The sequence below is a fragment of the Rattus norvegicus genome, chromosome 5, assembly GCF_021556685.1.
Source record: "Rattus norvegicus strain SHRSP/BbbUtx chromosome 5, alternate assembly SHRSP_T2T, whole genome shotgun sequence".
NCBI classification, from domain to species: Eukaryota; Metazoa; Chordata; class Mammalia; order Rodentia; family Muridae; genus Rattus; species Rattus norvegicus.
Genome location: NC_141538.1, coordinates 144710001 through 144723060, shown reverse-complemented (window position 1 = coordinate 144723060; position 13060 = coordinate 144710001). Strand labels below are relative to the sequence as shown.

The 13060-nt window shown below is 39.1% G+C and overlaps 1 protein-coding gene across 2 annotated transcripts in view; it reads left to right on the top strand.

Annotated features, from left to right (window-relative positions):
• The first annotated feature begins 20 nt into the window (after positions 1-20).
• Positions 21-13060, top strand: part of Ago3 (argonaute RISC catalytic component 3) — an 84849-nt gene continuing 71809 nt past the window's right edge. The window contains 2 exon segments of one of the 2 annotated variants that reach the window (NM_001271193.1): positions 21-290; positions 12205-12376. In NM_001271193.1, the coding sequence (NP_001258122.1) occupies positions 272-290; positions 12205-12376 (191 nt within the window). In that variant the 5' untranslated portion in view covers positions 21-271. 2 annotated transcript variants of the gene reach the window in all.

Here is a 13060-nt window from a genome sequence, read left to right as displayed (position 1 = left end):
GCGGACGGGCTTCCGGGGGCGACCCGGGAGAGCGAAAAGCGGCGGCGGCGGGGCGGCTGGAGGGTCCCGGAGGTGCGCGCGTCAGCAGCTGTAGGCGACGCAAGTTCCGGACCCGGCTTCAGCGTCCTCACCTCAGGACTGTCGCCGCTCTTACCTTGCTGCTGACTGTCTCCGGACAGTGCCTCTTCTGCCTGGAGCTTTCAGAGGGCGTCCGCTCCTCACCTCTGTGGTGGCACCTTTCTCTTGTGAAGCACTCCCCACAGCTCCATGAATGGAAATCGGCTCCGCAGGTGAGTGGAGCTGCTAGACAGGGAAGGTGGGGTCGTTACCCCGAGGTTGTCCCCTGAGCATCCTTGCTCCTTCCACTTCAGGTGCTGTCAGTTGCTGGTTTTCAGGCCCAAGGTGGGTGGCCTCCCCGACAGCCCCACACCTACTCTCTTGGGGGGTCACTGAATTGGCGAAACTACAAGGAGGGGTTATCTAGATGTTGACGTCCCCCTAGAGTGAGTTCCCTGAGGATGTAGAGGAGTTTGCCCTTGCTTTTGTAATTCTTGTTGGAAATGTAAAGGGTGCACTCGTCCTTTAAGCCGGACGTGTGTCCCATGGATGCAGGAGAAGTCAGTCATCACCCTTAGATGCCATTGCTTCCACCCCTGGTTCTCAGTGTTTGTGGCAGTATGGTGTGTAGTTTCTGAGGAGCTTGGAGATGTCCTATGGTCTGGATCACTGCTTATGTAGGCAGATCTTCAAAATGCTGACACTGTATCCCCCAGTTTTCTACTCCCTATTACAGCAGTCGCCATATACCTGGAAATCTGAAATTTAAGATTTGTCTTTTGAGGGGGGAAAAAGAAATGGAGGTCTTGAGAAAGAAAGCCAACCTGGACAGTACTTGCTTGTCTTTAAAAAGGAAAAATTAGTCAACGACTCTAAAGTAATTGATAGAGTAATGTGAAATAGGTGTTACATAATGGTCTGCTTACCCAGCAGTCACTCTGTTCTTTAGTTTGAAAGTTCTCTTCATCCATAAGACCAGTAATGTGTCCTTTTCATATATTTGGGGGATTGTCTTGTTATTATCTTCTAGCAAGTCCCTGGATTTCATATCTCATCTTGCCAATTTGAAAGGTCCCCAAATATGAGGGGAAAAAACCCTAAAACTAGCAACGTAAAAAGCCTTCAAATAGGTTGAGGACATAATTGTGGAAGGAATACAAAAGGGCATTTCCTTTATTGCATAGTCTTTCTTTCTACTCCATTTCTACCATTTTTTCCCTTTTTATGGTCCATTTCTCCTCTTATTTTCTTAACAGTGAAATTTGTCTAGACTGTGAAGCTTTAGACTCTCATTATCACATTGTGCTTTTTCCAGACTGTGTTTTCCATGTTTTAAAATTTTACATTCTATTTGTACTGCTCTTACTTGATTAAGTCATCTGATTATTTCCAGCTGCCTGGCTTTTACATAGCTACCCTGTTGTCAAGCCTGGAAAACTATATATGAAATTAAAGGTTTTCTTAATCATCAACTAAAAGCTTTTGACCACATTCCCCCCTATTTGGGCTTTTCATATGAAAATACTGACATGTATTGATTACTTGTGATATCAGGCCACCTAGTCAGTTGATACAATGAGCGGAGCATGATTCAGAAGATAAAATGTACCTTTTCTTTTGGGGATTTTGTTTTGATAAATATAGAGCAATTGATATGACTTCACATCAGGGTAGGTATAGTTAAGATTTACCAACTAGCTTGGCAATGGTGGGGTAAGGCTCGAAATGAGTCTTACTACCGTTAAACCCCCCAAATGAGACATGAGAATGGAGTTCGATGCAAACCCAAGACGTTTATTTTCTGACTCGTTGAGGTCAACCTTTAATCAGCCCCTCATGGTGAGTGACTAGAAGGCGACCCTGAATGGCTATAACAAGCAGCTTTTATACTTTTAGGGGGTACAGGTTATATGAGCAAGGTTACAGTTTAAACTTACTGGCTAAGCATACTGACCTTTGAATCTATTGGCTAGTAAGCATAGGACATGCATTCAAACTCTATCTGGGACCAGAGGGTCAGGTGACTATCAGTACATTCTGTGGTTTTTCAAGAATGTTCCTGCTCCTCTAGAGAACTGTGGGTGCAGAATGGAACTTGGCCTAGCCTTGACTTGAGGCGGGAAGCTGTACATGGACTAATCTTGGCCTGAGGCAGTGGGTGGAAGGTTGGCCCCTAGGATCTTTCACAGGAACCCTATAACCTATCTACTTTCTACCAGGCCAAACTTCTTAATAGCTCTTACACTTCAGTAAGTACTACGGTCCTTCAGTTGCTCACACCTTTGGTCCCAGTGTTCGGAGGCTGAGATGGTTCAATCTCTGTAAGTTGAAGGCCAGCTTCGTCTACATAGAGCGTTCCAGGCCAGCCAGGGCTACATAGTAAGACCCTGTCTAAACAAACAAACAACCATCCGTGCTTGGCCATCTTGAAAACATAAAATGTGTTCCTCAGTGAAGTTAATGTGTGATTGGCTGCTGTTTACAATCAGGCTCAAGGTTGTTATCAAAATGATTCTCTGGCTGGGTGTGGTGACCCATTCCTTTAACCCCAGCACCTGGAAGGATCTTTGTGAGTTTGAAGATGGTGAGTTTAGAGAGAGAGAGAGAGAGAGAGAGAGAGAGAGAGAGAAGTTTCTTGCAACTTTTATGTAATCCTTACAGTGAATGTGAAATTGAATCATAATTAGGAAAATGGACAACTAGATTTTAAATTCAGATTTGACCCATAGGATTTGGTGTCACATCCTTTAGATATGTGGGCTGGAGAGATGACTTGGCAATTAAGAGCCCTTGCTGTCCCAGCAGAGGAACCAGGTTTGGATCCTAGCACCATGAGGTGACTCAAAACTGTAACTCCAATCCCAGAGGATCTGATGCCCTCTCCTGACCATCAGGCATGCATATGGTGTACTTGCATACACGGCTGGTCAAACACTCATACACATAAAACAACAAGATAAATCTTAAATTTGAAAAAAATTAGATATAGATGCTTTCTAACAGTCTATTAGGTTAATACTGAAATTTTGGCTCCCAAATTCTGTTTTTCTTTTATTTAGTGCAATAGAGGACATCAAGTGCAAATATCATGCAATTATTTAATGATGGAACATTGCTCACTAAAATTTATTCTTCCTTTTCTGTTAGCATGAAATATTGCAAGGGTTATTCGTGAAACTAGGTCTCCTCGTGTAGATTACTGCTGTGTATGCATCGTGCTTAGCTCTCTCTGTAATGCTCTTTTCAGTTTGTCCTACACAGTCCACTAATTTAGTACCACCTGAACTTTGACTTAACAAAAAAAAAAATTGGGATCATTTCTTTTTAAATAATAACTTGGCATTTATGTCTATGATTCCTTAAGGGTACATCTGATGAAACTAATTTTTTTGGTCTAATTACGACTGAGCTAAAAAATATGGGCTATGCTTTCTTTCTAAATAAAATGAGAACAGGAGAATCAGGTAATGTTCGTTTAAACACTACCTATTTCTGAACTCTAGAACTCTAGTTTACATTTTTTCAGAACAGAATTATACTTAAATGTAAATATTCTCTAATAATCTATGCAAAGACTGGATGTTTCAGTTATGGATTTCTTTCCTAGCGTACTCAAAATTCCATCCCCAGCCTTGGAGGGGAAAAGGCTCACGGTGGGAAACAGTTTGTTCTTATCATAAATTATTCATACATGAGTAGATTTGTCCTGGCTGATAGTTTTATTCAATCTTGCAAAAAGAGTAGACTCTTAGTGAAACTTCCTTTTTTAAAGGTTTATTTACTTTTACCTTGTGAGTGCTTGACTGCATGTATGTACCATGTGTGTGCCTGGTGCTCAAAGAGGCCTGAAGAGGGCATTGAGTCCCCTGGGGCTGGAGTTAGTAGCCATGTGTGAGTGCTGGGAACCAAACTTTGGTCCTCTTGAAGAGCAGGAAGATCTCTAACTGCTGACCCATCTCTCCAGCTCCCTTAAGTTAAAGTTTTAATTAACTGAACATAGTTGTCTTAGAGCCTTGTATTTCTTTTATTCATGAAAACATATTTGAGTCAGAAACCAGCAAGATGGCTGGCTTAGTGGGTAAATGTAAAGACACTTGTAACTTAGCCTGATCCAAATTTCATATACAAGGAGAGAACTGACCCCTAAAAGTCATCCCATCTACACACACACACACACACACACACACACACACAATAAACAAACAAACAGTGTCAGGAGGGGAAACAAAGCTCATTTGGGACCAAATTTCAGAACAAAATCTGGACGTAAAGGAAACTGGAAGGTAATCGAGAATGAGACTGGGAATCTGGCATGATAGGTACTCGTGTGGTCTCAGCAGCATTCTGAAAGCCTGAGAGAGAAATGTCACTTGAAGTCTTGGGCTACATAGTGAGACTCCATCTCAAAATAAAAGGGAGGATTTGAAGCGGAGCTTGAGACTTAGAGATTCATAATAACTGACATGCACAGTGCCATCAGATTCTCAGGTTAATATTTAAAACGACCTATCACTTTGGGAAGTATTCATTATTATTAAAATGTTATATTTATAGCTTGTTTTGAGGGGAACAATGTCATATTGCCCCTTTGTGTGGTGTTTGTGAATTTGGAAGTACATTTTTTTTCCTACTGTATTATCACTTAAATTTTTGTCTCGTTACTGCTTTCTGAAATGGCCATTATAACATTTTAGAATTTGCTACTTAAGACTGTCAGCTTGAATGACAAAAACCATACAAGGCTATTTTGATTATTGTTTGAGAATTTAATTTTTCTATCAATGATAGGATAGGGTACCCTGAGAGACTATTAAAAAGGAGACAAACATCACTTTTCTTTTTCTTTTAAAGAAATTATGTTGTAATATGTAAGATAGTTGATTATATTGTAACATTTTATATATGTATATAACATGCTTTGAATATAATCACCCACTTTTTTCTCTTAGAGAATTTAGGGCCCAGTGTGGTGACCAGTACTCAGAAGGCAGAGGCAGGTTCTCTGGGTTTCGTGCTGCATGGTTCATATCGTGAGTTTCAGGTCTGTCAGGACTATAGACAGAGTGAGATCCTGCCTCAAAAAAATGTAGAACACTTTAAAGAAGAGGTAAAAATGAAACATTTAACTTAAAACGAAGTCTTATAAACATGATGAAAATATTTAAAAACACCTGGGAGCCTGTCACTCTGACACAACCAATTTTTACTTTAAAAAAAATCAAGTTAGAAACTATCAACCATAACAAAGCTGCCTTGAAAAACAGCTAAAATGGATAAAAAGATAAATAGGTGTTATTTCCTTTTATTCTTTGGGTAAATTTTGCCTAATAAGTTGGTATCGTATAGGTTAGTTTATATTTTTCATTGGGAACACTGCGTTTGGTTCTGTAAGCCTGGCCAAACAGCACGCCAAGAGGCCTGGGGCCCTATAAAGGCAAGAGATTCTGGAAGTGTTCTCTCTGGTGTATGGAAAGCCCTAGCTCAGAGAGAGATTCTTGCCAAATTGTCTAGCTCTTGGATTCTAGCTGAAAAGTATTTTACGTTATAATATAGATATCTTATTTGTCATAGCCAGAAGCTGGACACAAATCCTTTTCTTATAGTGCTTAAACCTTAAAAGGTAACGTGTTTTAAATAGTTAATACATACAAGAAAAAAGGCTAAAGTTATAGATCTGTTTTCAGGAAAGTAAAACTAAACATTTATTCACAACTGACTTGGTTTTAGCGCTTTTTAATTTCAGAGTGCCGGGATGAACAACATTTCCCAAACATTCCTACTTTCTAATTCACTTGTCTGGAATACTCACAGACCCTCATTCTTGGCTCATTAACAAAACAGATGTGAGAAAGAATATTGTGTGTTTTTCTACCATAATGATTATGCTGTTAGGATGCATGAACAGCCTTTCTGTGTTTGGAGTTTCTGTGGTTTCTGCCATTATCTATGTTAATATTAATGACTTTCTTTGGTTAGGCAATGCTTTAAAAAAAAAGACTATTGAGATTCAAACAACTAATGCTTTCTCTTAACGTTATAAATGTGGATTTCTGTGGATTGATTAACAGTTAAAATGAATGAAAAGAAATAGATGCCATTTCCTTTAATTTTGCTTGATATGTTGGTATTAATATATTAGTTTATTTTTATATATATTAATTTATATTTAAATCAATTTTGCAGTTTGGTTCATACATTTGTTGAATATCAGCTTAATAAAATAATCTTGAAGTATTCATTTTATATCATATACTTATTCTTTTTATGGTTTTCAAATTCTTGGGAAATCATAAATTATTTATACGATATAAACATGGATAAATGAAACATTTTGGGTTTCTTTTTGCTATTTTAGTTTTAATAATACAATTTTGATATACTTCTGATTTCTAAATTTGACAACATAAGTTATGTATAGTATTTATTTGAATTTTAAAAATAGTTAATGAATAGATTGCAAAATGGGTTACTTACTATTTACTCTTATTTTATTATTTATTTATTTATTTATTTATTTATTGGATTTTTAAAATTTACACTTCAAATGTTATTCCCTTTCCCGGTTTCCCAGACATAAGCCCCCTATCCCATCCCCTTCCCCTTCTTCTATAAGGGTGTTCCCCTCCCCAACTACCCCCCCCTTCCCACCTCCCCACCCTGACATTCCCCCACATGGGGGATCCAGCCTTGGCAGAACCAAATTCGTCTCCTCCCATTGGTGCCCAGCAAGGCCATCCTCTGCTACATATGCACCTGGAGCCATACGTCTGTCCATGTGTCCTCTTTGGGTAGTGGTTTAATCCCTGGGAGCTCTGGTTGGTTGGAATTGTTGTTCTTATGGGGTTGCAAGCCCCTTCAGCTCCTTCAATCCTTTCACTAATTTCTCCAACAAGCCCTCGTTCTCAGTTCAATGGTTTTCTTTAAAAGATTCCTCCCTATATTAACATCTGAAGCAGTTAACCCTTAAGAGGTTTAATACTGTATAAGTGATTGTTTAGTATTAGTGACTATGACTACCACCGCCGTCTTTCTTGGTGAGTTTATGTATGAATAAATAAAGGACTTTGAAATGAGCAAATATGCGTTTACTAGAGGTTCCATACTAGTGTGTACTACTAGTAAGAGTTCAAAGGCATAAAATCACACGCAATTCATTGTGTTAAATTTGGAGATGAACTTAATACACTTACTTTTGCAAAACATTTTTTAACTGCAGACCAATAAATACATATTCCTTGTTTTAAAAGGCAAAATTATAAAGGAATGTAAAATAATATTATTTAACAATAGTATCCTAACCTTCACATAAAACTATCAGTCTGGCATGGTGGTGAATTCTTGCAACCCCAAAGCAAGCATAGAGGGACTTACCTTAAAGAAAAAAATGTTGCTGGCAGTGGTGGTGCACACCTTCGGAGGCAGGAGGAATTCTGTGAGTTCGAGGCCAGTCTGGTCTACAGAGCAAGTTCTAAGACAGCCAGGATTACACAGAGAAACCCTGTGGGACTGGGGGCAGGAGGGAGAGAAAAAAAGTTTGCCTGTCTGTCATGTTTTTACCTCTACCTTTCCTATTAAATCATGTGTCATGAATATTCCCACTGTATCACTATTTATACCTTTGTGTCAGCATTGATAACTTTTATGGGTATATGCATTTAATTTTTACTGTTTTTTAATCAGTCTTATAGGTGATAGTTTAGTTTTTTTCCCATTTTTTTCTTCATTATGAATGAATCTTTGGCAAGTGTCTTAGTACACAGTAAGGCAGATCTTTAATGCTAGTTCAGTGCTGCCTATTGCACAAATTCCTAGAAATAAAATTGGTAGAGCAGGTATTCTATGAATATTAAAGCAAAATTTTCCATAATTTGAGGGCTGGAGAGATGGCTCAGTGAAAAAGAGCACTGGCTAGGGGACCTGGGTCTGATTCCCAGTATCCATTTGGAGAAACCCGGTCTCAGTATATAAATGAATATAAGAGCCTAAATTTTCATACTATTAAAACACAAAAATAGGGCTGGAGAGATGGCTCAGTGGTTAAGAGCCCCGACTGCTCTTCCAGAGGTCCTGAGTTCAATTCCCAGCAACCACATGGTGGCTCACAACCATCTGTAAAGAGATCTGATGCCCTCTTCTGGTGTGTCTGAAGACAGCTATAGTGTACTCATATATAATAAATAAATAAATTTTTAAAAAAACACAAAAATATACTCACCCAAAATAGAAAAAGAAAACTTTTTAATAAAATTAGAACTATAAGACAAATGGAAGACAAATTAAAGCCAATATTCAAAAAACATTTTTCAGAAGTGTATCATCACCCTCAGCTAGACTTTTTTTTTCAACTATGGTAAAATTCACATACCATTAAATTTATCTTCTGTACACTTAAATGTACAGTTCACTAGTGATAAAGTACATTCCCACTGTTGTGCAAATAGTCACCAGAACAATTTTCCTCTTGGAAAACAGAAACTAACTCTCGCTTGGCTTCTGCCATAGCCCCTAACAACTACATTTCATCCTGTCTTTTTTGTTTTGTTTTTGAGACAGGGTTTCTTTGTGCCACTCTGGCTGCCCTGGAACTCACTCTGTAGACCAGGCTGCTCTCCGACTTAGAGATTTGTCCGCCTCTGCCTCCTGACTGCTGGGTTAAAGGTATGCACCACCACCTGTCTTCTCCCCATCTTTAAAACAAAGCAAAAGCCCATTTATTATTTTATGTCTGGGGAGGATGCATATGTGCCACCCATAAGAGGCAGCCTATAGAGCTGATCCTGTCCTTCCATCCTGTGGGTCTTGGGGATCAAACTTAGGTTGTCAGTTTCAGCAGTGAGTACCTTTACCCACTGAGCCATCTTGCTGGCCCTCTGATTTTTTTTTTTTTGGTTCTTTTTTTTGGAGCTGGGGACCGAACCCAGAGCCTTGCGCTTCCTAGGTAAGCGCTCTACCACTGAGCTAAATCCCCAGCCCCTGATTTTTTTTTTATAGAAGTTATACATATATCATATAAGGTGTTAACATAGTGCTTGTCTTTTTGTAACTGGCTATTTCATTTAACATTATGTCCTAAGGTTGGTCTATGTTGTAGTATGTGTCAAGAATTTCTTCTGCGGGCTGGAGAGATAGCTCAGTGGTTAAGAGTCCCGACTGGGGGTTGGGGATTTAGCTCAGTGGTAGAGCGCTTGCCTAGGAAGCACAAGGCCCTGGGTTCAGTCCCCAGCTCCGAAAAAAAGAACCAAAAAAAAAAGAGTCCCGACTGCCCTTCCAAAGGTCCTGAGTTCAATTCCCAGCAACCACATGGTAGCTCGAAACCATCTGTAAAGAAATCCGATGCCCTCTTCTGGTGTGTCTGAAGACAGCTACAGGGTATTTATATATAATAAATGAATAAATCTTAAAAAAAATATTTCTTCTGAGGTTGGATACTTTGCCATTAGGTGTATCTTCCACACCTATTCATACATCGATAAACATTTGTTTTTTTATCTTTTTGCTGTTGTAAATAATGCTCCAGTAAACATGTGTGTTAAGTTATCTCTGTTCAAGTTTTTTCCTTTAAATTCTTAAAGCACACACATACACACACACACACACATACACACACACACATATACACACACACATATATACACACACATATATACACACACATACACACACATATATATACACACATATATACACACATATATATACACACACATATATATACACACATATACACACACATATATACACACATATATATACACACACATATATACACACACATACACACACATATATATACACACATATATACACACATATATATACACACACATATATATACACACATATACACACACATATATACACACATATATACACACACACATATACACACATACATATACACACACACACACACACACACACACACACACACACACACACACACACGTGTCCACAGAGGCCAGAAGAAGGCATCAGATCTCTGGGCTGGGATTTTAGGTAGTTGTGAGCAATATAACACACACACTGGGAACTGAACTGGAATCCTGCAAGAGCAGTCTTTCTTCTTAATAGCTTAGACATCTCTGCAGCCCACACTTTTGCTATTTTTTCCACTTTATGTATGTATGTGCGTACGTACTTACATATGTACCTACCTATCTATCTGTGTACGATTGTTTTGCCTCTGTGCACCATGTATGTGTCCATCTGTTGAGGCCAGAAGAGGGTTTGATCCTTAGGAATAGAAGTTATAGAGAGAGGATAGTGAGCTGCCATTTGGGTACTGAGAGTCAAACCTTGGTCCATCAGAAAAGCAGCCCGTGCTCTTGGAATATCTTTTTTTTCTTTTTTCTTTTTTTCGGAGCTGGGGACCGAACCCAGGGCCTTGTGCTTGCTAGGCAAGCGCTCTACCACTGAGCCAAATCCCCAGCCCCTGCAGCCCGTGCTCTTAACCACTAAGCCACCCTACCTCTCCAGCTTCTTTCTGCTGGTATTTTAGGAACCACTGTACAGTTTTCCAGAGTGGCTATACTGTGTCATTTTTCTCAGCAGAGAACTATTGGGACTTCAGATACTATTGTGTGTCAGTAAGTAGTCTTTTCCTGGATGGCCTTTTCCTGAATGGCCTGCTCCACTCTTTGTCGCTTCATTTCCTTTAGACAGGAACCATTCTGGGTTAAAACCCATCCCTCAAAAAAAAAATTACCATTCTTGGTAGTTTGCCTGTTTCACCACTGTCAAATTTATTGTCATAATACTTTTGTCTTCTGATTCCATTAAAAAAAGATCTGGCATTGATCACTCAAGTCATTTTCTTCATTTAAATCAGTGTTACTTGAAACTTCCAATTTGTCAGTGAAATGGTTGAGTGAGTAAAAGTGCTTACTGACAAGCCAGACCACCTCTGTTTAATCCCCAGGACCCATACAGTGAAAGAAGAAAACTGATTTCTTCAAGTCGTCAGCTGACCCCCGCCCGTTTACCCCCATACACACACTTACACACATACACAGTATATATAAATTAATATATACTAAATATATATACATTTTTAAAAACTTGCCATTTATCTTTCAAATAATTAATTTTTGTTCATTTTGTCATCTAATTACTATTAAAGATTGAATTCCTTCCCTTTTTTCTGTCATTTTCCTTTGTTTTTGAGACAAGTTCTTAGTAAACCAAGCTGGCCTCTTAACTCACTGTGTACCCAACGCTGACCTTAAACTCCTGATTCTTCTGTTTCTACTTCATAAGTGTTAGGATTTCAGCCATAAACCATGCCGAGTAGTCTACATTTTAGTGTGTGTGTGTGTGTGTGTGTGTGTGTGTGTGTGTGTGTGTGTGTACGTGTGTGTTAGGCTTATGTGTGAAGGCCAATAGCTGATATCAGAATGTTTTTCCTAAGTCTTTTCTGTACCTTACTTTTTTTAATTAAAGATTATTATATGTATGTGTGAGAATTTTGCCTGTAACATGTGCCTGGCTAGTGTCCAAGGAAGTCAAGGTGTCAGATTCCCTACTAGAATTATAGATGATTATGAACCAGTTTGTGGGTGCTGGGAACTGAACTTGGGTCCACTACAAGAGCAACATGTGCTCGTAACCACCAAGCCATCTCTCCAGCCCTCCACCACTTTGTCGCTGAGCCTGAAGCTGGAGGTCTCAGCTGGACTGGCGGATACACAGGTGCCTGGGACCTCCTGTCTCTGCTTTGTGTGGTGGGATTCTGGGCACACCTAGCTTACATGGGTTTCCCCAACCCCAACAGGTTCTCACGCTTACACAGAGAACACTTCATCCCCTGAGCCATCCCTCTAGCCTCCATTTGATTTTTTAGCTGAAGTTGTGTTCTTTACTTTCTTTTTCTTGGGTTTGGGTTCTACTTTAGACTATTTTACTGTTGGTCCCTCGCTCCCTGGGTTTAATATGCACGGACTTATGCATAGGTCTTTCATCTCTTCTAGGGCATACTTATTTTTTAATGAAGAAAATGAGATGAGATGAAAGAAATTGAAATATTAGGAATAATGCCACCTTTCAGGACCAAGTTTAAACATTTATCAGCTGTGCCAACAGTTCTAATTACTATGCGATTATATAGCTATGGCTTTTAACTGTGTGAAACTTTTTTCTCCTCCCTGACAGGACCCATTGGGGCCCAGCCCCTACTCATAGTGCCCAGAAGACCTGGGTATGGCACTATGGGCAAACCCATTAAACTGTTGGCTAACTGTTTTCAAGTTGAAATCCCAAAGATCGATGTCTACCTCTATGAGGTCGACATCAAACCCGACAAGTGTCCTCGAAGAGTGAACAGGTAAGAACCACGGAGTTTAGCTGACATTTGCTATTTGTATTTGCCGTAATAAATTAGTTACAACTAATAGCAATAACATGACCAGCGATAAATGATCAATCGTTTGGAAATGTGTACTTCAGCAGTATATGATAAGAAAAATCTTCAAGTGTCCTTCAGATTATCCCATTATATATGAGCTTACATGTTATTCATATGACAATAATAAGTGCACACCTTAATCCCAGCATTTGGGAGGCAAAGAGGCAAGTGAGTCTCTGAGTTTAAGGTTAGCCAGGGATAGAGAGTGAATCCAGGAGAGCTAGGACTACCCAGGGAAACCTGTCTTGAAGAGGAAGGTGGGCAGTGATTGGGACGGAGAGTGAATTAAAAAAAAAACAAAGACTTGTGAACATAGTTCAAGGAAAATCTAAAGTAACAATGTTTGAAAAAGACATAAAAATCTGATTAGATTAAATTATAACATATACATCATTCATATGTAATATATATGAATATGTGTATAATATATATGTTATATGTACAATAGATCTTTGTTTTTAAAGATTTATTTATTTTATTTATGAGTGCTCTGTCTGTATGTAAACCTGCAGAAAGGGGCATCAGATCACATTATAGATGGCTATGAACCACCATGTGGTTGCTAGGAATTAAACTCTGGACCTCTGGAAAGAGCAGTAGATT